At 52.0% G+C, this 27,670-nt stretch overlaps 1 protein-coding gene across 2 annotated transcripts in view; it reads right to left on the bottom strand.

The window, feature by feature from the left end:
• Positions 1–24,260, bottom strand: part of PCDH19 (protocadherin 19) — a 47,865-nt gene extending 23,605 nt beyond the window's left edge. For both annotated transcript variants that reach the window (XM_065729484.1, XM_065729485.1), the window contains exons 1-3: positions 22,120–24,260; positions 18,910–19,237; positions 1,674–1,732 (exon numbers count right to left, since the gene is read on the bottom strand). In XM_065729484.1, coding sequence (XP_065585556.1) covers positions 1,674–1,732; positions 18,910–19,237; positions 22,120–24,260 — 2,528 coding nt within the window. The remainder of the gene's footprint in view (positions 1–1,673; positions 1,733–18,909; positions 19,238–22,119) is intronic.
• Positions 24,261–27,670: the final 3,410 nt, after the last annotated feature.

Below are 27,670 nucleotides of genomic sequence, written 5' to 3'. Positions count from 1 at the left end.
TGCTTCAAAGCACTGAGGAGATGCAGATTTTCATTACTTAGTGAAGCCCTTTCGCGTCTCCACGGAAACCAAGCAGACCACCTACCAACTGGTGCTTTGCAAAGCACACGAGGGGGGGAGCTCTGAAATACATATAAATTGGTAAACCTTCAAACATCACCTTTTAAATAAAGATGTCCCTGTTGAAGCCACTGACTTTGATTCCAGGCAACATCAAAGAATTTTAAGTTAAGAAAGCACTACATATCTACAATTCATTTGTGTGTGCGTTACGTGAGTGAGAGAGGCAGACAACACAGGAAAAGTACAAATAGATTAATTAAAGTGCTGGATTGGAGGAGATTCGCTCACCAGAGATAGAAGAGCTACAACATCTTCATAAAGGCAAGGGATGAAAATGATGCCACAGTATGCTACAGAAAATATTTTTGTTCTTAGATGTCTGCACAGCGTCCCTGGCACCCACTGTACTTAAGATACAAGACAAAGGTAGAAAGCGAGGGGAAACGCTGTCCTACACGGCGCTGCTGCTCACAACGTGCAGCGATCTGCGTTACAACGCATTTATCTCCCTGCAGTGAAGCAGACCATAATGCAGCAGCCACACAACACGGCTCCGTGGCTGACACTTCTGCAGAGGATGTGCAGGTCTGGGGGAAGCAGCAGCAGCAGCATTTCCCAAACAATGCCAGAGCAAATCCCGCTGTGGCAGGTGGGAGCGCTGCTTGCCTTTATGTTAAGAGTGAACGAGGAAAGATGAATAGATTTGCTTTTTTTCAGGGTGCCTGCGGACTGCCTTGTGAAGAGCAACACGGCGCGGGCGAGCCACCTCTCGCAATCGCATTAGCATCATTAAACATCACACGTAATGCAGGCAAATATCCCTGCCCCTCGCTAGCTGAACCCAAGTTGCTCATACAAAGTGCTCGCAGCTCCCATAGTCTTTAGATTTTTAAGATGTAAACAAATGGGATCTCGGCCAGGAAGATAATTGGATTTTTTTTTACTGCTCACAGCCATCCTGGAGATGACACAACCGGGGTGAAGTCAGTGGGGTTAAACTGGGACAGCACAGGCGTGAGTCCGTTGGTGACATCTTTGCCACCAGTGGGCTCTCTGAGGACACCAGCAAGGCACGGTCTGATGCAAAGGGTTAAATTCACCCAAGGGAAATTGCTAGGTTGTAACTGAACTGATGATTTGCTTTTTACCCCTGGAAGGAAAATCCTAGCAAAATGCTGCTTTGCCTCGGTATTCAAACTAAAACAGTGAGCATGCATCAGCCCAATTACCTGCCCCCAGAAGAGATTTTTTCCCCCCCACCTCACATTATAAGGAAAACTCACCATCCAAAACTATCATTTTGTTCTTGTGCATTCAAATAGAATAAAATCTATGAATTTTAAAGTTGTCAGGGTAACAGCACTCTACCTAACTTGCAGTAACTTCCCAGTGTGTAGGAACCAAACAGAAGAAAAAAGACTTTCCTTTGTTGCAAACCAAGAGCAATGGGACTTAATAGGCAGTAAATACTGTTTTTAAAATCAAATGATAACTCTGGAAACGTTTTGCATATTAAAAAAAGCAAGTAGCATATAACGCAGTGAGAAAGAACATTAAATAATCAGGATTTGGCTGGGCACACCAAAGTGCTTTCAAGCCAGCCTACGTACCTTTTTATTAAATGAGCTCTGCTGTTCACGTAGTTGGAGTCAAAGGAGTAATTTTCAGTCTGGAAGGAGGAAAAGAAAAAGGAGAAGTTACTGCCTGCTTTCTGCTGGAGCTGGTGTTGGGTTCCTTAGGGTCCCTTCTAATCGGGGATATTCTGTGGTTCTCTGAAGCAGGCCAGGGTATAGCCTGGCACCATGACCTCTGCACACGTCAGTGGGACCAGCACCTGGCACGTCCCCTCCAGAGCCAGAGGTACCCCAGTGCAACCCGAACCCCGACCCGTACAGCAGCAGATGATGACTCTGAGCCCTACACCAAGAACCAGACTGGCTGGTGACCATGAACAATTTGTAGAGAAGAAACAAAGTGACTGTGCTCCGTTACAAAACTAATTGCTTCTAATTCCCTGATGGACTCAGTTCTGTGTGTGTCAATTTGACTGAAAGTTCAAAAGGTATTTTTCTTATTAGTGTATAATTAACATGTTAAAATATTTATTGCATAGATATGTAAATGCCAGCAAGGTAATCCCCTGCCAGAGAATTTAATGCAGGCACTTTTCTTTGTTTCAAATCATTTCACTTGCAGAGACACTGGTGCTGTTATTAATAAAAAGGCAGACAATGGGTGGCATGGATAAAAGTTGGAAGGGAGTGGAGGAGTGGGAGAAAAGTCAATGGATTTGTCACTCGCAGGCAAAGCCCACTGCTGAAATGCTGTCTTTTAACCCGAGCTCACAGAGTCTGGGCTCCTGGTTTTCACAGCTGGGATGGAAGAAAAAATGGGTTGAAAAAAACCCAACAGAACAGTGGGGTGCTACCAGCCATGAGATCCCAGAGCCACAAGCATGGACAGGGTCACGTAGTGGGACATGGTGACAGCCGTGAGGTGGGACATGGGGGGAGCCACGTGCTGGGATGCTGCTGAGCAGTGGGATCATGGCTGGAAGGCAGCAGGAGCCTGAGGCAGCCCTGCAGCCGCTTTTCCCCCAAAGAGCCGCCTGGGGATGCTATGGCCTGTTTTTATGGCAATTATGAACATGGTAAAAATAAATGCATGCATCTTTAATGTCTCAATAAATAAAGGAAAGCAGAGGCTGCTGCTAACGCAATCACAACGGCAGGACGCAGGGAGCGGGGCTGCTGCAGCAGAGCTGAAAGTGAAATCCAATCGTACCCTGGCTGAGGTTATACTGCTCTACTGAGATAATAAAGCAAAGGCAGCCTTGGTTAAGTGTGACCTTTTCTGAAATACAGCACAATATCTAATTTACCAAACAGGAGCCTCCCAGAGAGAAACATGCAAGGATCTGCGAGTCGGGGGAGTTGGCCTAGCACTCAGCACAGCTCAGTTATTACTTTCACATAGTAATTACTGCTGTAGAGCCACGCAGGAGATTTACTGCACAAACTACTGGTCCCTGCAGTTCTTGCATCCTTGTTCCTGCAGCACGACTTTGATTGTTAAAGCGCTCTGTGTCTCCGCAGGAAGCATACACATGTATTTTTAAAACACGCAGCGGCAAAGATTTCAGCACTGAAGAACATTTTTGATCCCACATCTGCCCATCAGTCCCCAACCTGGGGATCTCCAGCACTGATGGAGGGTGGGAAAGCAGAGAGCAAACCACGTGCCCACACACTGCAGAGTTTTAATGCACTGGTGGCACACGGACCGAGCGTTGGCATCCAAGGGAGCACCCGGGGCCACCTGTGGGTAATGCTCAAGCTGGTACCACCAAAACACCACGCAAATGTCACCCAAACCTCAACAAAACCCACTGAAACACCTCCACTCGGTTCTACCAGGCTGCCAGCTCAGCTTCGGCCCCAGCCCAGCTCCAGCCTTCACATCAGATCTGGCCAACAACCCTGCAAGATTTGTCATTGATTTCTGACAACAGCAAAAGAGACAAAACCCCGAACCAAGCAAAACCACTGCCTGATGAGCAGCTCCTTGTTTGGTTGCCTAAAATAACACCTTTCCTATACAGATTCCCTGCATCATCCACTGCTCAGGATGCTCCACAACACCACACTCATGAAGATGAATGCCAGAGACCATTCCACTCCCTGGGAGGGCTTTGGTCATGTTCAAGGGCTGTCCCCAGGCTTTAACTCCAGCACATCACTAAAAGAAGCACTACTCATGCAAATGCCCTCCAGATTTCCAGCAACACAGGGAACAATATGGCACCAGGGACTGCAGCCAGGTGTGCTCCAGGTGGTTCCTGAGGTAACCGAGTACTTATGGGTTACCAGTGGAGGTGATCTCCATGCAGGCCATGGGATCAAACCGGGAGAAATAAATGGGTATGAGATTTTTCATGGAGGAGTGCTGCTTTATAGTTTGCATTATTCAATCGAAGCTCACTTGATTTAAATCTAGCTCATCCTGCAAAGTGCAATCGCTTATAAACAGAGGCAAAACGACTGGGAAGGAGAACGTCTGCAACATGACAACATTTTAATTGGAAAAGGATATGCTCCCTCTCTTAATGAGGCCCCAAGAACAAAGTCAAAGCACAAAAAAGAGGGACAAGGTAAGGCTTGTTGTGCCGATGAAACAGTGTGCTCCTCATAACTGCCAACATCAAGAGTCCAGCCCACATTTTCTTCATTATTTTGGCAAAAGCAAACAAGCTGACACTCTCTTAATGATCAGATCAGTAAAAATCAAAGGGGAGAGGGAAAGTCCTCAAGCCTGAGTCAAGGGCCACCCCCAGCACTGCTCGTGCTCACCTCCCACTCAGCTCAGCATGAACGATGCTCAGCACTCATCAGGACAGACCCCATGCCACGTGCTGGGAATGAGCCCTATGTTAAGGTGCAAGGGGGCACTGAGCAGCATCTACATGGAGCCTGTGCTCTCCAGTGTCAGACCATGTTACTGCTCTGCCCTTCGTGGGCAGGCGTGCTTGGGGCCACGGGGAGTGCCCCGCTCTAATTTGGAAAGTGCTTCTAACCGCTGCCTTAGCAACCCCAATGCAAATACTGCACGAGACACACTCAGAATCAAGCGATCAGCAGAGACATTTTTAAATTCTTTCTTTTTTTTCTTCGCCCCCAGCTGTTGCTGAGGGCTTCCACTTCTGGGAGAGAGAAGATGCAGTGCTTCAATGAAACTCTTCCAGACCCAGACACTGGGACCCAAAGGGGCTGTAGGGAGAAGCTTACAATGGTGAATCAGGGCTGCGTTACGCCGCTGTCCCTCCACACCTCAATAATTCAGGGCCTGTTGTTCCTGGGTTTTAGCCGTGATGCAGAAAACATACAAATGAGCATCTCTAAAGGGGAGGCTGCATGCCCTGCCCAGCACCCAGTTCCTGGCGGCTCCAGGCTGTCACATTGCTCCCCAGGCAGTAGGAATGCATGGATGCCCCAAATCCCTGCTGACCCGCAGGAAGGGGCACCCGTCCCCCTGCACCCCTGACCCATTGCATCTCCACTTCTCACTTCGGGGTGAAAACATTTCCATCTTTCTACAAATTATTGCCAACCTGCTGCAACCTCCTGCCAAAGCACGTAGGAACCCTTCACAAAACCGGCTTCACAAAAATGACACATTTAGCACCACTTTTTCAGAGTTGTCCCTTGAGCCTTTTTTTTTTCCCTACGTGCCTTGTTAATAAAGCTTGCATGTCACCCTTTATTACCAGGAAACAAAGTGGACCTTTCTCCCAGGCTGCAACGTGCATCTCTTGTTTCGGGTTTGAGCAAATCTTCCCCAAATACACCACCAGGACGCACATGGCCACCAGGAACACAGGTCTGCTGACCAACCTTCATGCTGCAGGCACATTCAGGACCAGGGGAATGTCAAACTGCTCACAAAAACACACACACACGGTCCTCCCATGGGTAAAGCAGGACAAGTGGTGCTGCTTCTCCCTTTGCTCCTCAGCTCTGCTCCACACAAGGCAATCAATATGTAATAAAACTGCTGCTCCCCATTTGGAAATCTTGCCAGTGCTTAATTCTTACAGCCTACGATATATTGTGGGTAATATAGAATAGTGTAAACTGCATGAGAACACTCAAGCCGCACTTGTGAAACGTAGATAATTTTAAAGGAGGGAATGGGTCAGAAGTCTCACTCAGCCATGGCTGGAAGTCATTATCAGTGAGCAAGCTGCTTATTGCCCCATGGGAAATAAGTAAGCAGGCCAAGACTCTTTCCTGCGGGAAACAGGCACAGCACAAAACACAACCCCACAGCAACCAGCAGTACAAGTGCCGCAACCAACCAGCTCCAACCAACCCGCCTCAACCAAACAACCAACCCGAAACAACCAGCCCCAAACAAACAACCTGAAACAACCTACCAACCCCAACCAACCAGACCCAAGTAACCATTCCTGAACAACCAACCACTAACAATCAGCCCCAAATAAACAGCTGACCCCAAACAACCAATCAAGCAGCCTCAACCAACCAACCATCCCCAACCAACCATCCCCAACCAGCAGCCCCAAACAAAGAATCAACCCCTAATAACCAACCCCAAACAACCACACCCAGTCATTCCCAAACAACTGCCTCCAAACAACCAACCAGCCCCAAACAATCAGCCGTAGCTAACTGACTCCAAGCAACCAGTCCCAAACAAACAACCCCAAACAACTGACCTCAAACAACAGGGAGAAATGGGAACACTTTTGGTTATCATTAAGGGGTATCTACGAGGCAAACACCTGGGGAAGCCTGATAAAGGTGAAAGGGATCCGACCTCTGGCATCTCCCTGTGAAGCTGTTTTCCTATATCCTGGCTTACTGCTAAGCCTGTAACACATGAGATTGCAAACTGTAAACTAGCAACACAGCGTCTCTGAAAAAGTAAGTGCATTTAGCATCTGATATTGATGTTTTATAATTAGATATAATACAGCAGATCATTTTCCTGCTCTTGATCAATGAAACCATGGTTGGTTTTTTGGGTTGGGCTTTTTTGCAGACACTGATTGCTGCCTAAACCAAATGGAGCGGTGCCTCGCTCAGTTCAGCAGGAACAAGCAGAGACAGGGATGTGCAAACACAGCAGCTATTTAGATTTACTATCCCTGAAATATAAACAGAATGTTTATTTCTGACCTTTTAAGTACTGATTCCAAATTTAATGAGGCACAATGAACGTTTCTCAGAGCCAGACTCCATGGCTGCTTAACACCACCAACCCTCTAATTATTACTGCAGCTTAAATAAAGGGCATTTGGTTCCGATGGACATTATTAAACGCTGAAGGAACTGAGTCCAGCCTCCATTTTCTCCTGATAAAATAAAAAGCATTGCAGAAGAAATCACTGAGAGAGTTCAGCCTTTAGCATCACCCCGCTCATCAGAAATGAGCAAAAGTATCAAAACGGATTGCATTACGGCGCTGCCATACCCACTAATCCGCTCTGAACTCCTGTCCCCTCCCCAAATAAGTACAGGCTTTCTCATTTTGGTCTGAAAATGGATCGAAGGCAGGAGGAAAGGAGCTGCAGTGATGTGATTTTGAAAAAGGGTATAGGATTAGAAACCCAGATTGAATCCTGAGAGCGGCGGCACACAATGAAGCCATAATTACACCCCTGAAAGCCGCAAATAATATTACCCGCTTGAATTTGTCAACATATCAGAAATCTACAGCATCGTTATGGAGAGCAGAAAGGCAATAATAAAACCCCTTCCATTCACATGGCAGCTCCAGCATCAAAGCTCTCCAGCAGCCGCCATGCAGCCGGGAGCTGCCGTGGGCAGCCACATGGCACCGCAGAACCCAACAAAAAGCACTGACCCTACAGCGAGCGTGTCTGGAGGGGAGGGCAAACAGGGTGCCAGCAGAATGGCCTCTGGGAAGGAGATCCCCCAAAAGCAAGGACTGGGGTCAATGCCCTCCGTGGATGCCCTGCTGTGAGCTGGTACCCCAGATAACCCACACACCTCAGAGCAGGCCTCTCCCATCACCCGTGCCTGCAACTTGCAGCTTCCAGCAAGGGCTGCACCCCTCTTTAAGTAGTGCAAGAAACAATCTGGATCTAATCAGCAGCCCTGGGGTAATGGGGCATGACTTACAGATCTGTTAAAAAACCTTTCAGAACTGTCCTTTGCCTGCCTCCTTCCATTAGAAACGAAAACAAATATAACAGAGGAACCTTTTTTTTCTGAATGTTCCCATTGCTGGAGCTAAATAAAACTCCTTGTCATTCACCTTCTGGAGTGGCAGGTCAGAGCGGTACCTTTCGCAGGGAACAGAAGAAATCACAGATTTGTCACTGCAGAAGGAAAACCAAAAAAATCACTGCAGCCGAGTTAAAAATACGGAAGGTGTCAGCCACAGAGCAGCAGCACGGGGACATGGAGGCAAACCCACTGCTCCGAGGGCTCTGTGACAGCATCACTGTCCCTGTGCCACTCGGTGCCCACGTCACCCATCTCCCACCCATCCCAGTGGCAGGGGAACCCACCCCACGTTAGGAACCAGCTGGTAAACACAGCCCGTGCGTTATTACAAAGATGCCAAAACCTTACTACTTCGTGTTCCTTCCAGTTAATGTACCATAGCCGAGGATGAATTGCTATTACAAGGAACTAAAAATAAAAATGTTTCAGAGGCCGTAATTGGCTTGTCTTGTTGGGCTTTTTAAGGAGCCAAAGTACCAGTTCCAGGCTATTAGCCCTAAGGTTGTAGAAGAATAGTGTAAAATATTTCTTCATTAAAACTATACCTTCTCCATAGACATGTTTTTCTTTGGGATTTTTTTTCCCTTTCCTTCTTCATTTTTTTTTTACTCTTTTCTTTTTAAAAGATGTGTGTTATCAAATAAGCTTTAGTTAAAAAAGGGCTTTGAAAGCCCAGAGGTGATAAAAATAGACAAGGCTTTTTGCAGCAGGAGAACCAGCCAGAGCCTTCAGCCATGGATTCAGGTCATTTTCCTACAAAGTTTACATAATGTTCCTGAGTCACATCTGTCAGCTTGGGCCATTTTTAATAACTGGCATCAAATCCTCCAAGAAAGGAGTGAATGTGGGATGGGCACTGCTGGCATGGAATGGGGACTGCCACCAGTATGGGATGGAAATCATTATCAGCATGGGATGGGATCTGCCACCAGCATGGGATGGAAACCATTACCAGTGTGTGATAAGGACTGGTGCATGGGATGGGTAATGCTGGCAAAGGATGGGGATGATCAACAGCATGGAATGGGAACAGCTGGTGCGGGATGGGGACTTCCACTAGGACAGGAAGGGAACTGTTGGCATGGGATGGGGACTGCTGGCACAGGGACAGCAAGCCCTAAGGGTGGCTGCTGACCCTCAGCTACCTGAGCCTGCTGTCTCCCAGCACCTGTATTTGCAGCTGGTGGCACTGCTAATTATAACCACAGCCTGAGAAACAACAGGAACGTAGAGTGCTGCCTCCTTTCCTGGCAGCTCCCTCCCACAGTGTGGGATGTCACAGTTGCAGGATCATCCCCAAATGTGCCACGCAGGAGATGTCCCTGGGATGGAAATGACTTCTTTTCCCCTCACCTTTTGAGGCTCTTCAGTCCTCATTATTAACCTCATTGGTTACTCCCATCACTCGGTATCAGCAGCGACAAATCCGAAATCATTTATTCAGCAAACACTTGTTTTGAAAGAAACAGATGCTGTGCCTGAGCGAGGAGCAGAACTGGCACCAGGCAGCCATCCCGATGAGGCACGAGCTAAACAGCAATAACTCACGGCCATTTCAAGCGGTTTCAAACCCAGCATTAAGCCCTGCCACTTAGAGCCTGCCCTGACGGCCACTGGGTCACAGCACACCGTGCTGCCCTCTTCCCCCACAAAAGCATTCGTCAGCACAGAACTAAAACAAATAACAACAACAGTCGCAGTGACGATGCTGACCGACAGCATCAGCAGAGGGATTACCAGGAACCCTCGAGCCCCCTGGTTTTGGCACTTTCTCTTCCAAAGCACCAGATGTTTACAGCTTTGGTTTTGTGATTTGAAGGCTGCTGTTGGAAGAAGAATACATCTGCTAGGTACAATTGCTATTTTTTGATAGTGTCTAGGCAATACCTTGTTAAAAAGGGCAAAACAACAGTTATTAATTACCCTAATTAACCCAATTCATAAGACACATTTGTGTAGCTGTCATGACAACTGCTTTGACTAACTTGCCAAGAATAGCTTAGCTGTCCATTCAAATAAATCCCTGATAATTACTAGTCTAGTTTACTGGGCTTCTGTGATAATAATAATTAGTGCTACCGTACAAAAGGTCGCACTAAACAGTTTATGAATGATGCATTTCACACGGGGCTTACACGGCTCACACAGCACCCAGGAGCCACGGGTCCGCGTGGCGTGGGCAGCACCGGGGGGCAAAGCCACCACAAAGCCACCACAAAGCCACCACAAAGCCACCACCATCCCAGGGAGCTGAAGCAGAGGACAGCTGTCGGCCCGGAGGAAATCTACAAAATCACCCCATTTAGAATATATTCTGATTAAAAGCCACATATGGTCCTCATTGTCCACTCATTGTTACCTATCACAGCAGACATCTGCACGTCAGTGGGGTCTTAATCTTTAAATATTCGCTGCTCCAGCATGCTCCTCCCACCTGAACTCAGCATTGCTCCTACTGACAGCGATGCTGTCACCCCGGGACGAGCATCACATCACCCTGCCCCACGCAGCGGGTCGTGGCTGCGGGCAGCGAGGCCAGGCGGGAGCTCCCGACGTCACTGTGGTGTGAAAAGCAAAGCAGCAGAAGTGACACCTCGCTTTGCAGCAAAGCTGTTCCCCCCAGAAGCTCCAAATTCAGTGTGAGTTTCATCGCGTTAACCCCGGAGCTGGCACACGGGAAGGCTCGGTCTCCCGTCTGCCTTTGGGGGAGGATGCACTTCAGGTCCCAGAGGGGTTCAGATCCAGGCTGGGCATACTCATCACTCACAGCAAAACAAGGGCTGGGAAACAAGGGGCTTTGTTTGAGCATCGTGGAGAAGGTGCAGAAACCTGACGCCGAGCAGCAGCTTCCCCAAGCGGAGGCTGCAGCTTGGTTCAATATGTTAGTGCCTAATGAAGGCTTCCCCCATGTTCTGCAGGGTATCATCATTCTCCTCCTAATGAGCATGTGTTAATGGCATATTAATGCTGACAACAACCAAATGCGGAGAACAAGAGTGGAACAGGTTGGATATTAAGACAAACTTCTCCAAAAGGGCTGTCAGGCTCTGGCACAGCTGCCCAGGAGTGGTGGGGTCACCGTCCCTGGAGGTGCTCCAGACCGTGGAGATGTGGCACTGAGGGACGTGGTTATGGGCATGGTGTGGGTGGGTGGGTAGATAGATCAGATGATCTTTGAGGTCTTTTCTGACCGTCACAACTCTATGGTTGTACAACAGATTTCAAAACTCTTCTTGTTTCAAACACAAGGCTTCAGCTCAAGGTCCTATTTCCTCCCAAACCAGGGACACCTGCACAGCAAGGGAGGGGCAGGACAGGAGAACTGCCTGCAGACTGTAGGAGCCTCTCCCAGGGCACACAGGTCTGGGCGCTGTGCCTGAGCCATCAGCCATGTGGATTTGATTAACAAATGCCCCCAGCAGCGGGTCCACAGCAGAGCATCCCACTGTGAATCTGAGCCTGGAAGCTGGGCAGGGAGCTGGCACGCTGGGTTTGCACGATGGTGTTCACACAACATCAATGGATGGAAAAGAACACACACTCCAGGTGCTCCTTCTCCAGTCTGTCTCCTCTGTTTGTGCTCCTTTGGAAGAGCAATGTCCGTGCAGCCACACCAGCCTGCTTATTTCCAGCAGACCTCCCAGCGCACCTGAGCGCACGCACTGCTCCTACATCACCCGGGCACGGAGCCCCCGGGCCCTGTACATCATCACAGGGCACAGACAGCTCCCAAAATACATCGGGGTCTGTGCACACAGAGTGCTGCAGGGGGAGGCTGAGAATTCTGCAGTCGTTACAGTCCCACGTGCCCACACCAGCGCCGTGTTCAGATGGGCAGATCGATAATCGATGCCGCAATCAATAGCGGGGAATTTAGCTACATTATAAAAACAGTAAAATCAGCCAATAGTGAGAAATGACTATTGAGCCCTGTGTTTTCTGTACTCACTTAGCCTAATAATGGTGAATGATATTATCCAAGTGCATTATTCAGCAATAAAAACCCAGAATTATTTGATCTCTTTCTAACCTTTATGATTCTAAGCACTCCTTTTGACCCAGATTGAATGAGGCAACATCTGCAGAGCCTTTCACAAAATTGTACTCCGCGTGCACCATTGTAGGTCCGCCGCCAAAGATAAATGTTATTATTTTAAAACCATCATCCTACTAATAGACGAGCGCACGCACTGCATTAGCACAGCCTGCAGATCTCTCGCGTTGGTGAGAAAATGCCAGAGGGTTTTTGCTTAATGGAATTTTACATACCTGACTTAGTATGGGTTAATGCAATCCACCAACACAGGAATTTTAAAACCTGCCCTGTGGCATACACCTGCCGTTACAAAAGATGGTGTAATCTGACAAGCTCACATCCCCGAGAGGGCTGCACGGCGTTCACCTCCAGGTCTCCAACAGGATGTGGAGACAAAGAGCTCAACCACTCAGCCCCAGAGCTCTGCTGGGGTCACCCCGGCGTGCCCAGCATCACCACCAGGGCACTCCAGCTGACATGGCCACCACTTCACCCCAGAACTGCTCAGAAAGCCACACTGGGACACCACAGCCATGACCCCACAGCCTCTTCTCCATTAAACCTCCCATCAGTGTGACACACGCTGCCCAGACAGAAACATCCCGAAACACATCTGGAGCCACCAACGGGCCCAGTGTCACTTCGCTGGACGCTGGGGATGCTCCTGGGGATGGCGAAAGGGACCCTGGGTTGGGGTCTGTGCTTTGTGCCACACACCCACTCGCTGTCTATGCTAAGCACACTCTAATTTAAATTATAATTACTCTTATAGGTACACAGATTACAACTATTTATGCTACAAATAAGACCATCCTGTATTTTAATTAACAGAAAATGATTGGAACTCAACTATAGCCTCTGCTGGGAACAATATCTGATCATTTATTTAAGCAAGGCTGTGCACAGCCCCATATACAACCTGGCCGGGCAGCAGGAGGGGGCACAGCTGCTGGCACTATTATGTATTTATATTTACATATGTATCTATGCATAAAACTCAGAGGGCAGTGGTAATATCTCCAGGAAAAGGCAGGCAGGGAGAAAGGGAGGGCCAGAGGACAGAAAAGCACTTTTGCAACTGGGATGCTCCATTGTATTCAAAACACTCTGTCCCAAAGTGATGCTGGCAATGTGATACGCTGAGGACCAGGACAGGTTGTGCTGCAGCTTTTTGTGTCACAGTCAGGGGCAAAGGGAATTGTAAAACCTACAACAGCACGGAGCAGCATCACCTGCCCCACAGTGATGCTGGGGAGCTCTCAGCAACCTTCTACCCTTCAGCTCTGGAAAGGCAAAGCAGGGAGTGCTGGAGTGAACTCCCAAACAGCAGCACATTGGTCGGCCATAGGGCAAACCAGAAGGGTAACAACCCTAAGCACTGGGGCAGGAAGGGATGGCAGCTCTGCAGGGTGACACCGTGGGGACAAAGCACATCTCCACGCCATCCTCAGCCCATTGAACTCCCGGCTGAAAGCAGGAGAAAGGGGTCAGAAGGGCACCTGGCTGACCCCAAACCCCTGGGAGGGCTCCAGGAGGCAAACACAGCCCTACAAGGAGCCCAGTGTAAGGTTACCCAAAGGGGATGTGCATTTGGCCCTCAATATTCCTTTGCATGCAGGTGCTTTATGCAAAACAAATTACAGAAGGAAGACACAGGGTTCACATTCAATACAACGAGAGCTCATTTGGAAGTTACTATACAAAAGGCTATATATAGTGTGCAAGACCATCCTATGGACATCATTCTTAAAAAGCTTACAGTAAGTTTTTCCTAATTTAAGGGAAAAAGCCTTATCTACTATGTGTAAATACACTCATGGGAGGTTTTTTTTGTAGACTCGACAAGCAAGAATTATGCATCAAATCCAAAATTCCTAGGAGCAAAGCAAGATGGGCTGCTGTACTTTTGGTAAAAGCAAACTATAAATCCCCAACAAAGAGTATGAAAATGAATTATATATATATCTTGTTATCACAGAATCGTGATCGGGGTTGGAAGGGACCTATATATATATATATATAATCATACAATATCCTGATTTGGAAGGGACACTTAAGGATCATCAAGTGCAACCCCTGGCTCTACACAGGACCACCCAAAAATCAGACCATATGACTGTGTATATAATCATTTACATAAGTGTATACAATATATGACCCTATACACTTCATGTTCTTATATAAATGCATATAAATTCATATACTTCTATTAGTACATTGGACCGAGACAATCTTTAAGGTCCTCTCCAAATCAAGCCATTCTGTGATAGCGTATAGCAAGTATATGGTGCATTAATATTACATATAATGTAAAGTTCATAGGATGCTATATATAACGATGCAATCATTTCCATTCCCAGCACTCTACAGGTACCTGAGGAGGATGGTTTCCCCACACAGCTGCCAGCACCGTATCATGCCCTGAGCCCCATTTCTCCACGGATCCCAGCAGCAAATGCCCCTGGTTCCCACGGTGCCCCCACAGCACCAGGACAGGAGCTGTCCCGTGCTGATCCCAAAACCTGCCTGGCAAGGGGACGAAGCAGTGGGTAAGAGCACTGCTCACCATCAATGGGAGCTGGAGCACTTATCTCTGTCGCGGGGCATTTGAATAAACTTTCCAAACCAGACAGCTTGAAGCGATCACATTACAAGATGTATGAGTGGGTTCAGCTGACCTCAGAACAGAACAGACCTCAGAACAGACATCCACAATATTGTCCTCCAGGGCCAGCAGAGCATCCGATGACACAACACTGCACGGGAACAACCCCACCAAGCCATGCACTGTGCTCACAGTCCCGACACCTCCCCGGTGCCACCACCAGCCTCCAAGCACCCATGGGGACACGGTGTGGAAAGCACGAGTGCCACCAGCCACCCCGCACCACCAGCAACGTTCTGCAGAGCCATCCTGCGGCTCCTGGGCAGAACCCACACAGCTCCTGGCCACCTCCAGCAGCAGAGAGGGGCAGCAGAGCCAGCAGCCCACGGAGCAGCCAGGCTGCCATTAGCTGCCAGACGGAGATGCTCACGCGCGAGAAGGCGGCGGTGCTAATTAGAGACGTGACCCGTGCCTGCACATCTCGGTGCAGCGCAGAGAGAAAAAAAGTGCTGAGTTACAGTGACCTCCCAAGGAGAAAACAAGACTGGCAACGCTTTCTGCGAAGGCACTCTTCCGACTAGTTGAACATCATTGCTGATAATGCTTTAATTATTATCTCTGCTTAAAATAAGCCTTATTTCAACAGTCTGGCATGTCTCAGCGCTGAAAACTTTCTCCGGCTTGGAAATTATCTCCTTTTTTTTCCTGCTCTATATACAGTATTACTGAGAAGCAAGCCAAATCCCTTCCAATTATGTATCATGACGTTTCCCCAGTGTTACAGTAAAGCAAGGCCCTTCACTCCTAAATGGCACGGTTTATAACAAATTGTCTGTTATACCAGACAGAAACTGATTTCCTCAAACCGAGCATATTAAAGTGAGTACATTCATTCTGGTTGTAACACACAAAATGTGATTATAACAGACACATTTGGGGCTTTTTAAGGCTAGCGGAGAAGAGGAGGATAAGCTGGAGGGGAAGAAAGAATTGACAAGTAGAGAAATGACAGAGAAAGAGGAACAGCCACGCTCATTTCCTTCCTTACAAAACAAAAACCTTTGTGTGTTGTAGAAATGTGCTTTCGTTAACACCGCGAGATAGCCAGAGCAGAAAGTGCCTGTGCTGCCTGAAATGAAAATTGCTCCATTGTGCTTAGAAAACCATTTCCTATGGCTAGCAGAGCGCTTTCCAGGTAGTAAAAAGCCTATCTGAAACCACCGGGGCCTTATCCCACAACTGTTGCTCGCTCCAATAATCCCCACTGTTGTGGGGAGCCCGAGTGAAATCAGTGTGAGTGAGGATTATGTCGGAGTGTGGCAAGGAGGGGACTAGGGCAGGATGACCACTAATGCAGCCGCTCCCCATCCTACCCCTGGCACTGGGGTGCTCGTGCTGGTGCCACTGGACACTGACCTTAAGGAGTCAATGACTGCTTTGTGGTGACCTGCTCCATCGGGGTGGCATTGGGCCAAGTGTCACCCAGTCCAGGGGTGATGTCCCACCCGTGGGGTGGCATTTCCCAAAGCCATGTCCCTCGGAACAATGCGGGGTGCCTGATGGCTGTGGGAACACAGGCACAGCCACCACACACGCACGGTATTCTTTTAAAGCCAAAATTCGGGCATGCAAGTGTTACCCAAGGGTGGATGCTCTGCATGCAAATCGTGTCCCAGCGATCCTAAAACACTCTGCATTCAGACTGGTTTCCACACCACCCCAATGCAACGCGCATTTTTATCGAGGAAGCTGCCTAACGGTTCCTATTACTTTAGGTCCCTCAACTCCCAGTACAACGCCCAACAACCTGCACGCACCACCCGCTGTGCTCCCATCCGCTGTCCCCACACTCGGCAAGCAACAAAGCCCTGGGCTCCAGCACTCACTGCCAGTGCCCTCCCCACTCCCTGCTGCAAACCGAGCCCAGGGCAGATGGGAACACTTGGTGCCACCACCACACCGTGCACAGCCCGAACCCCCGTTAGCACCGGCACAACCGCAGCCCCACACATCCCGGTCCTGTTGGAGCTGATGAGCCTTGCACTGCAGCCCAGCAGCACGGCACCACGCACTGCTCCCGCTCAGAAACAACCGCTCACCACCAGCACGAGCATCATATGCTAAGTGACACTGCAGCGACGTGTTTACCTCCGTGCTTTATCTCTCATCGAGCAGCGCGCTGCCTTCCATCGGGAGAAGTGACTCCGAGGAGGAGCGTCAGCACTATCTCCGTGACACTGACACCTATTAAAGGCTCCCAGGGGACGCAGCGGCCGCCTCAGCACTGCAGGCACCGCCGGACAGCCCCGCCACGTGCCCCAGTGTGCTCAGGGGTGAGCTCGTCACTCTGGGAACACGGCACTCAGGCCGGGTTTGTGTTGGCTCCATCAGCCTCACCTGGAGGTGTAGTGACAGCAATCTGCACAGGGGGTATAATTAGAGCCTGCAGCAATCGCTGGCAGAATGACAGACCGCAGTGGGTACGTGGCAGCAGCGTTCTGTGCAAGGAGTGGGATTTGGGCAGTGGGATTGCAGGAAGGGGCTGGAGAAGGGCACGTGACTGGGGGGCACCCGAGCAGAAGCTGGGGAGCCTCTACAGGCAGCACCCGGCACGGGGTGATGCACAACAACCTGACATGGAGGTGATGCACAACAACTTGAGATGTTGAAGATGCACAGCATGACATGGGTGCAATGTACAGCCTGGCACAGGGATGATGCATAACCTGAGATAAGGAAGATGTACGCCCTGACATGGTGGTGGTGCACAACCTGGCACGGGGGCTATGTACAACCATCTCACTTGGTGGTGCACAACAACCTGGCATGGGGGGTGGTGACACAATGGCCCCATCTCCATTCCGTGCAGTGTTTTGCAGTCACTGTGTGAGGCAGACAGGAGGTGGCTGTGGACACTGCTGGCTCCCAGCACTGCTCCGGCACCAGGCAGCCACTCGGTGCTCAGGGGGCACCTGGGTTTGTAGGAGTGGGTTGCACCCACCAACACCAGTGGGATAATTGCAACAGCTGGAAATCGCATGGGGCTCTCTTCCAAAAAATAAAAACAAACATTCCCACTATGAAACAAACATCCAAGCAGCCTACAGTTGGGATTTCTCTGACCCTGCCCTTCTGTACCGCAACATCCCCAGGGAGGGAGCCCACGGCCCCACAGGAGGCAGCTCCACACTCACCCATGGCCAGGGAACTCTTCTGGGGCATGATGGGGCCCCAGGAGTGCACCCAGTGTGAGGAAGCCGGGCTCTGAGCAGGGTTGGGAGCCTCCACTGCCTGCTTGTGGGGCTGCTGACACTCCAGGGAAGCCAAGCATGCTGCTTCTCACCAGAAACAAATTCATTTCTTCAGGCCATGTACCAGCACTCAGCAATGCATCCTGTCTCACAGGGGTTAGGGAGAAGGAAGGACAAGGCTCTATGACTTGCAACCACAAACACAGGTTCTACGCTCAGGTTCTAAAACACCGGAGGTCAGGGTGTGCTTCACCACCACAAATCATTAACGTTGGAAAAAACACTAAGATCATCCAGTCCAACCCAACCCACCCCACCATGCCCACAGCCACATCCCTCAGTGCCACATCTCCACAGTTCTGAAACACCTTCGGTGCTGGGGGACTTCACCACCTCCCTGAGCAGCCTGTGCCAGCACACCACTGCTCTTTCTGATAAACCATACAGGATTGGGCCCACCAGCACCAAGTGTTTCCAGCAGCCCTGCTGTCTCACAGCAGGCCAGGCTCTGTTCTCCACAGCACAAGTCTGAATCTGAATCAGCTCCACAGTCTCCAGGAGCATCGCTTTGCATTTACACCAGCACCGCAAGCGCACAACAGCACTAACCATAAATATTTCAGGTGCTTTTTCAGCTTTGTTATTCCGTTCAAAGCAGAGAAACATGACAAACCTTTGATTGTTTTGCTTAATACTAAACAATAATTCAAAGAGAGACAAACAAGCAACATTAAACGACGCCTGTGATGTACGGGAAAGCCAATGAATTAGGAGAACCTGATGAGGACACCTTCAGTGGGTACCACCTGTTGGCAGCACACCGACGCATGCTGCATCCCCAGTGGGATGCGGGGTAAGCGACAGCCCCCAAAAAGGCTTTAAGGACCTCCTAAAAACTCCTGTCAATCCAACCAACAGCTCTTCCTTTGAGCCAACATGCTCAAAGTCCACTTACAAAACACACCAGCATCCCAGCTGGGGGGGGAGAAACACCCACCTGTGAACACGTGCCACGGCCACGCAGAACCCACAAGAAGCGGTTCGTCGTTGCCCAGCTCTCCCAACAGAGATGGAGGTGAGCGCCCAGCCCAGCCCCTGCTCCCTGCCCACCATCCATCACACAGAACCACCGACACATCGGCTCGGCCCGGCGGCACGACAGCGGTGCCAGGCAGGACTCACCTCGGGCAGCGGCATCCCGTTGATGATGAGGTCGGGCTGCTGTGGGCTCTGCCCCGTGAAGGTGTGGTGGTAGATGTGGTTGGAGCCGGCGTTGCGGCTGTTCTGGCTCTCCACGTTGAGGAAGGTGCTGTCGGAGCGGCGGCAGCCCAGCGGCAGGGTCTGCTGGTGGTAGTCGAAGTAGTTGAGGGACGAGGTGAGGGAGGAGCAGCTCACAACGTTCATTTTATCCGTCTCCTCCACGTCACGCGGAACCAGGCGGATATCATTCTTGCTGATTTTCTTCTTCTTGCTTGATTTCTTCTGATGCCCGTAGGAGTACTCTGCGATTCTGGGGAGGGAAGAAAAAGGAAGAGCTGAGAGCACCCCGAACTCTGCCCCTGGAAGGAGCTCTGGGAGAGCCAGCGGGCTCGGCCCCGTCTCCACGCAGGATTCAGTCACGTGCATTACGTCACATTTGGGCTCTTGTGGCACAGAACAGTCTGGAACCGATTTTCCTACGTGGAGGGATCAGACAAGCAAAGTGAAGGGGAAATGTCCCTGCTTTTACCTAGTGCTTCTAATTGCTGGTATTTAGTGACTGGGAGTAGAGTCCAGGCTGCAGAAGTGAAAAATGGAGATGTTAAAATCCATGAACTGAAAAGGGTATCTGCATTCATTTCCATGCGTAATAAGGATTTTAAAAGTGATTTAATTTGGTCCCTGTAATGAAAATTCAAAATGAATAGTGGATTTTTTCCCAGTTCATTTTCTATAGCAGTAAATAAAGCAGACCCAGAAGCAGCCCTGGCTGGCAAGCTCTGTTTCTCGCACTCCAAAGGTCGTTTGTTTATTAGTGCTCTATCCAGAGCCTCGTATTTTGGCTTTCTCCTGGTAATACCTGATCGCTGCAATCCCTCCTCCAGCCATGCCTTATTCCTCACTCGTCCCCTGACACACACACACCCTTCTGCTGGGAAAGGCTTTCGTCTTCCTGAAATCGGAGAACAACAACTGTGTTTTGCAAAGAGAAATGATCCTTCCTGACCTTTTTATTTTTTTTAACTGCAAGCTTGCTTTGCTCTGCCTTTCTTCCCTGATTTTGCTTCTCACCTGCCAAGAGAATCAGCTGATGGAGTGCCTTGTTCACCTTCTACATAACACTGGGAGGGGTGGGAGGGTGAGGGGAAAGAAGTTACCATAAAGCAGCAATGAGAACGTAATGAAGGAACAGCACTGCACCTAGTGCTAACTGCAGCCTGAGCTCGGGGTGCTGGGGATGCTCCTTCCAGCACAGCCCCTCTGGGGCACACGCAGCACAGCTGCACAGGTTGCACCACACCTGAACAGCACGAGCTTGCCCCTCTGCTTACAGTGTGCATCACAAAAAAGAAGAAAGCCCAACAGCTCCACAGCTGCAACAGAAGTAATAGGATGAATGGATAACACAGTTTATCCAGAAAGGCAAATTTGGGGCAAATACTCTCGTTCCAGAAAGCTAATTGCCTGAGCATGAAACTGCCACCAAGCCGAAGAGCTCTCCCGTATAACCTTATGTGCCTCATAAATTCACACGTTTTATGAAGCCTCTCCACCAGATGTTGCGAGGAACCTCTGAAATAAAGCAACAGAAGCCCAAGCGCCGGCACGGCACGGCACGGCACGGCACGGCACGGCACGGCACGGCACGGCACGGCACGGCACGGCACGGCGGGCACGAGCAGGGCCGGGGCGATCCGGGGCCCCTCTCCCTCTGCAGCTGACTCCTGCTGCTCAGACGCGCACCGATCGCAGCCCGCTCCTTCCCCTGAGCGCGGCAATAAATCAGAGCAAGGCAGGGATTGCTGTTGTGCCAACAATCTATACGCCGCCGAGTCGCCTAACAACGCTTGATGAAGCTTTAATTGTTTTGTTTACCTAAATGTTTAAGTTTGGCAACGTGAGATTCCGGCTATTTCCCTCAGGCATTCATTTTGTTGTCCTTTCTCTATTGACCAATTATTTAATTAAAGTGCACTTCATTAATCCCCAAGCCGTCACAGCAAACCCTGCGCCCATGCACACGCGTGGAGCTGCGAGGGGCACCGCGATGTGATTTTTATACGTTCAGATCCCATTTGTGTTCAATGGGCCGAGCTGGCAAGAAATCTGCTGTATTAGCTCCCCATAACACAGCACAGAGCCAGCTTTATTTGCAGATGATTTTTTTTCCCCCATCGTGCAGGAAGGCTGATAAACGCACTTCACGTTGTGAAAACGAGGAGTGAAAATCAAACTCTTCATCAGTATTTCTGCAGAAATAAAACTTTAAGGACCACGCACCCACCCCTCCCCCCCACCCCACCCCCCCCTCCCGAATGGCCACAGGCAACGCCAGGTTTCAAAGGTAGAGCAAAATTAATTTCCATTCCTCCCATCTGAAATGACTCAGTGCTGAAGGAATGGAGAAGTCATGGCTATTTCACTAGTAACAGGATTAAACCATTTATGAGGCATTGCAGCTGCTCTTTTATGGCATCTGATTGATATTCATGTGTGGTTAGCATTTGTCTACTAACTTGTGTAACACAGAGAATAGTAAAAGAGAGACAATAATCGCGGGGCTGTTACATATTCAGGGGCTCGGTTTCACATCTCCCCCTTTCAGCGGGCGCTGACCTGCCCTCCTGCGCTTCGGACCGCGCGCACACATTCAGCCCGGGCAAAAGAATGCAGAGCTGCAAAAAAATCACTGCGAGAGCCCCCGCTCGCAGCCACGGCGTCCCCATCACTTCCATCCATCTGCGGGGACGGCAAGCTCCGGGGAGCGTTTATCCGCTCGGCCCCATTGTCGTCCGTGGTCGAGCCGCATCCACGCCGCGGGCGCACAATGGCTCTCGGAGGGAAGGAAGGGCCCACGGTCCCCGCTGCTGTGGGCACCGCCGGGATGCCGCTCTGTGGTCCCGTGGCACCCGGGTGGGGTGGTGGACGTGTCCCCGCGGCACTTCTGCTCGAAGCAGAACCCAACACCCGCTGCAACAGATTGGCAAATGCAGAATGATGCCGGCCCGCACCTCGGCGCGGGATCGCTTCTTCCCCCCGAGAAGTGCTCTACAGCTCCTAAGGACATCTCAGAGACCTGCGGCTCGCTCCTAAAGCAAACCCCAGGCATACAACAGCAAAAGGCAAAATAACTGTGCTCGCAGAAATCAAAGCAGCCCCTGGCCGGTACACAGAAATAAAGATGTTCTTTACCTGCAGTTATAGGTCCTGATTTCCTTGTTATCCCTTTTGCACTTTACTGCCACGAAGATCATGGTGACAAAAAGAATGGCTGCAATAGACCCCAGGGCAATAATGAAAATCAGGGAGAGGTTAACAGATCCTATGGACTCCTGGGCATCCAGGGCAGGGGACAGGTATATCAAAATCAAGGCAGAGGCCGACAGCGATGTTTTTCCATGGTCGTGAGCCACCACAATCAGCTCGTAGGCTGTCTTGGCGTTCTCCCCAAAGGCTCTGGTGGTCCTTATCTCTCCATTGACCTGGTCTATCTCAAAAAATCCTCTGTCTCCTTCCACCATTTCATAGGAAAGCCTGCCATTTTCACCCTCGTCATAGTCATCTGCCTTGACCACTGTCACCAAGTAGCCAACCCCTGCGTTCCGGGGGATGTACACCTCCGCGGTGCCGTTGATGAGCGGTGGGGCCGTGATCACCGGTGTGTTGTCGTTGACGTCCAGGACGATCACCCTGACAGTGGCATTGCTCTGCAGAGAGGGATTGCCCCCGTCTTTCGCCAAGACTTTGAACTCAAAGGCCTTGGTCTGCTCATGATTGAAGGACCTCAAAGCATAGATATCTCCAGAGTTGGGGTTGATGGAAACGTAGGTGAAGACAGGCATGTCCCTGACTTGGGAGGGCACGATCTGATAGGAGATGCTGCCATTGAGGCCCAGGTCAGGGTCTCTTGCTGAGACTGAGAGGAGGTAGGCTCCCGGGGTGTTGTTCTCCTGCACAATGACCTGGTAGTAGGGCTTGGAAAAGTGAGGGTGGTTGTCATTCTCATCGGTGATCTTGACAGTGAAGGACTTGGTGGCCTGCAAGGAGGGAACACCATTGTCCTTGGCCTGGATGGTGAGGTTGTACTGGTCCCTTTGCTCCCGGTCCAACCGCCCATCCACCAGGATGGTGGAAAAGCTTTCATACTCCTGCAGCCGGAAGGGCACGTTGCCCAGCAGCTTGCACTGCACACGTCCGTTGGCTCCCGAGTCACGGTCCGAGACCCGCACCAGGGCAATGACGTACCCTGGGGGGGCATTCTCGCTCACCTCCACCAGCTCACTGTTGACAGAGAGAAGGTTGATGAGGGGAGGGTTGTCGTTGGCGTCCTGCACGCTGATGGTCACTTTGCAGTGGGCAGGAATGGAGTTAGGTCCCAAGTCCTTGGCCTGCACATCCAACTCATATACATGTCCCTCCTCATAGTCAATGGCACCACTGACTGTGATGAGGCCGCTCTGGGGGTCGATCTGGAAGAGCTCTCGAGCCCGGTCGGAAACGTAACTGTGGAAGGAGTAGAGCACCTGCCCATTGGTGCCCTCGTCTGGGTCAGAGGCATTGAGGCGGATGACTGGTGTGCCCGGTGGGGCATTTTCAGGCACGCTGACAGTGTAGGCCGGCTCCTCGAAGAGTGGGTTGTTGTCATTGGAGTCGATGACGCGGATGCTAAGCTCCACTGTGCCAAAGTTGGGCGGGTCACCGCCATCCAGTGCTGTGATCACGTAACTGTAGTGGGACTGGGTCTCACGGTCCAGGCTCTTCTCCACCACCAGCTCAGCAAAGCGAGACCCGTCTCCCCGTGTCTTGGTCTCCAGCCCAAAGAGATCGTTGGGGGTGATCTGATAACTCTGCACTCCAAAGCTGCCTGAGTCCGGGTCGTAGGCACTCTCCAGTGGGACGCGGGTGCCAGGGCTGGCGGTCTCTGAGATCTCCAGCTCGATCTGGTCGGTGGGGAAGCTGGGTGCGTTGTCGTTGAGGTCCTTGATCTCCAGCTTGATCACGCAGATCTCCATGGAGCTGGACATCACCTCCAGCGAGATGACGCACTTGGGGCTCTGCCGGCACAGCAGGTCCCGGTCGATCTTTTGCTTAGTGACCAGCAGCCCAGACCCGGGGTTGATGTCCACCAGGTGGGGGGCCGAGTTGGACACCACTCGGAAGGCGGTGGGCTGCCGGGGATCTATCACGAAGCCGGCGTCCCGCGCGTCCTTGGCGACGTTGGCGATCACGGTGCCGGCCCGCTGCTCCTCCTCCACCGAGTACTTGAGGTTGACGAGGGCGCCGGCGCCGGCCCAAAGCAAGGCGGCCCCCAGCAGCGCCGGGAGAGCCCCCATCGCCGCACCCGCCCCCTCCGGCCGCCGCGTCGCGCCCCGACGGCCGCTCGCCTCAGGGGCCGCCCGTCCGCATGCGGGCAGCGCCCGGCGGAGCGCACCGGCGGCGGCGGGCGGGAGCGGGCACCGGAGCCGCGGTCCCCCCGCGTCCGCGCCAACGCAGCCCGCTCAGCAGCTCGGAGCCGGCGGCGCAGAGGATGGCTCAGGCATGGCGAGCGGGAGCGGGAGCGAGAAGCGGAGCCGGTGCCGAGCCGGTGCCGAGCCGTGCCGAGCCGTGCCGAGCCTGAACCCGCTCCCGCCGGCGCTCGCTGCGGCGGCCGCACGCCACTGCCCGCAGTCCGGAGCGCCGGCGGGCGGTGCGGGGGCGGGCGGCGCGGGGGCGGGAAACGGAGCGTCGCGTCCAATGGGAGAGAGGGGGCGGGCCGGGCGCGGCGCTCCTCCACCAATGGGAGCGCGCCGAACTGCGCTGCCGACCGGGGGGCGGGGCCGAGGCGGGGCCTGCGGAGCGGCGCGGGGCGCGCGGTGCCGGCAGCAGCGGAGTGCTGTCCCGGTCCGCCCGGTGCCCCTCTCAACCGCGGGCGCTTTGGGGAGCGACGGCACCGTGGGAAGCGGCGCTGGTGGGGTTTTCCCCGCGGCTCCCGCGCGGGCAGCGCGCCCAGCTCGCTGCTAATTATCTTTGATTCCCTGGGAAAGGCGGATTGCTGCTGCCGGGCGCTGCCTTTTTTCGCTTAGAAAAACGAACTGTTAAACGCGATTCAGTGCTCCGTACCTCGGGTCGCCGAGCGGGCACGCAGGTGCACGGCACTGTGGTTGCAGAGCGCGGGGAAGCCGCCGTGCCCCGGGCGGTTTGTTACCCCCCACCCCCACCCCCCCGCCTCTCTTTTGCCCCGGCGGGCGCTGCTCCGGAGCTTTTAGCAGCTAACTTTCAGCCAAGCGGAATCCCGGAGGGTTTAAAATACCAACGATAATAAAAATTCAAAAAGGGCCGGGTGTTGGCGCTTCCCTGCGGCGAACCGCCCCGGGAACCCGCGGGTCGATGGCGGCCAAGCGGCGCCGGGGCGGGCACGGGCACGGGCACGGGCACGGGCACGGGCACGGGCACGGGGACGGAGCGCGGGGGCCGTCGGAGCGGCGGAGGGAGCGGCCTCGGCCCCCGGGGCAGCGCGGGGCGGACGCGCCGTCGGGGCCCGCGCGGCTTCGCAGGCACAATGGCGCCACCTTGCGGGCGGCGCGGGTACAGCAGCAGCCCGGGACGGTAAAGCGTCGTCCCCCGGCGGTGCTCCTTTGGGGACACCCGCCCTGGGGACGCCATCCTTGGGGACGTCTCACCTCGGGTGGCCGCGGGTGTGAGTGGGACTCGTGCTCCCGCCGCGTGTCCTGTGGGATTCCTGCACCTGGAGCCGCTCCTCGCTCTGCCCCGGGGAGGGGACGCAGCAGGTGGGGACGGGGCGAGTGGGGACACCTCTGCTGCCGCGCTCCTGTCGTCTTCCTCTGAAAAATTGATTCTGATGGCTTGAACTGTGCACCACGCGGATTGAAAAGCCTGCTGAAGGCTCATAAACAAAGGGTAATTAGAAACAGGGGGAGGTGTTGATGGGGTACTGCAGGGATCTAGGTTAGGTCTGCTCTCATTTAATACCCTCATTAATGACCTGGAAAGAGGGAGTAAACTGCGCATTAATGAATTTGGCAGGTGATGCTATGCTGGGAGGTGCTGCGAGCTCCAGCAAGCGTGGAAAATTAACACAAAAGGGCCCAGCGAGATTGGAAACATGGACAGGAAACAACAAAACGAGGTGGGCACTGAGCACTAGGCAGTGCCCGGGGGGGGAGGGGTACAGCTGGAGGGGATGAGGATGCTGAGACCCCCCAGGTGAGGTGGGTGTGGAGCTGCCTCTGGCAACAGGTTGTAGGGATCAAAGGCACAGACTGACCAAATTCGGAAGGAAGATTAAAAGGTTCAATTACACATATTGCTTGGGTAAGAGCTGTCGGTCAGGAGGCAAACGGATGTGGTTGGTGTAAACAGAGAGGGAGGGAAGGAATTATTTAACGTGGGACAAGGGGCATCACCAGGAGGGATAATGGGAAATGAAGAAATTGAACATTTAGGTGGAATGTGACAGGGAAAAAAATCCCCCCTACAGACAGTGGGAATTATGAGTCTGCGACGTAGATTCCTGGAGGGAGAAAGTTGTACAGAGGAGATATGTAAAGCAAAGAGAATCAGGTGAGTGAGCACAAAGGGGACGTGAGGAGGAGCAGGGGCTGAGCAGGGACCCACCTCCTTTTCCAGCTCTTTTTCTGCTGGAATATTTCCTTCTCAAGTCTGAGAGTGTTATTTATTGCATACATGTCTTTCAGCTGCTGCGATAAAGGAAATTGCTGTTGTGAAGGAGGCACCAGGCAGGCGAGCAAAGGCTCTGAGATCTGAAAAAATTCTCCTCGGTTTGGTCATGAAGAGGGGCAGGGGGTGGGCACAGCAGCAATGGGCTCACGTCTGGGTGACTGCTGACCCCACTCCACATCCCTGCCCCGCGAGAGGGCCGAGTGCTGCCGCCGACGTGGATTAATGGCCGTGGTATCGGCGCAGATGGATGGCCGGGGTGAGGAGAAAACATCGCGTCCCAGGGAACTCAAGCAGGCACATTAATAAAGATGCCACGCGTTGGCTTGGAAATCTGAACGCTTCACTCCGCTCCTTGAAACACAATGAGCACACAGCGAGCGCACCCGAAGCCCAGCACTCCCACCACGCCTTTATCCCGGAGGGGATGGCTGGCACAGTGCTGCCTGCCCCATCCACTCCCGTTGCCCTTCTTTGGCTGGACCCCATGCAAAGTGCCCCCCGTGTGCAGGTCGAGGCTGAGCCCCCAGCAGCTGGCAGGGCTCTGGGGCCATCCCTGCTGGCACCTGGCACCAAAGGTGGTGCTGCTGCTCCTGCCCACACTGTACGACGAGGAAAGGTGTAATTAAAGCACACAGCACAGCTCGCAGCCCTTTGTTTGAGTGCTAATGTGAATGACACCTTCCCAGCCCAGCGCTCAGCGCTGTCTCTCTTATACCCACGGGAAGTAAATCTCAGGGTTTGAGCCATGGGTATTGCAAGCTGTGGTGTCAGCTGCCAGCTGGGGCTTTGTTAACACTACCACGGGTGGAAGGAGGAGGCCATGCGTGGGGAGAGGCTGTGGGGAGACCCCCACATGAAACACTTGACGATGTCAACATTCATTTGAAACATCAAAGAGAAAACTTCATCTGTTTAATTTTTTTTCAGAGCCGCCCTTTTAATTCCACAGGTAACGTTTGTGAAGTGTTGTTTTTCTCCTTTCAGCTGCTCAGAGAAGGAAAATAAATGATGTAGGTTTATTTTTTTTTTCCCCTTTCTTTGCTTACCCAGTTCTGCAAAACTT

This window comes from Cyrtonyx montezumae, unplaced genomic scaffold (genome assembly GCF_038088225.1).
Source record: "Cyrtonyx montezumae isolate F1298 unplaced genomic scaffold, pur_monq_1.0 scaffold_11, whole genome shotgun sequence".
Classification (NCBI taxonomy): Eukaryota; Metazoa; Chordata; class Aves; order Galliformes; family Odontophoridae; genus Cyrtonyx; species Cyrtonyx montezumae.
The sequence above is the reverse complement of the archived record's forward strand: the minus strand, read 5'-3'. Positions and strand labels throughout refer to the sequence as shown.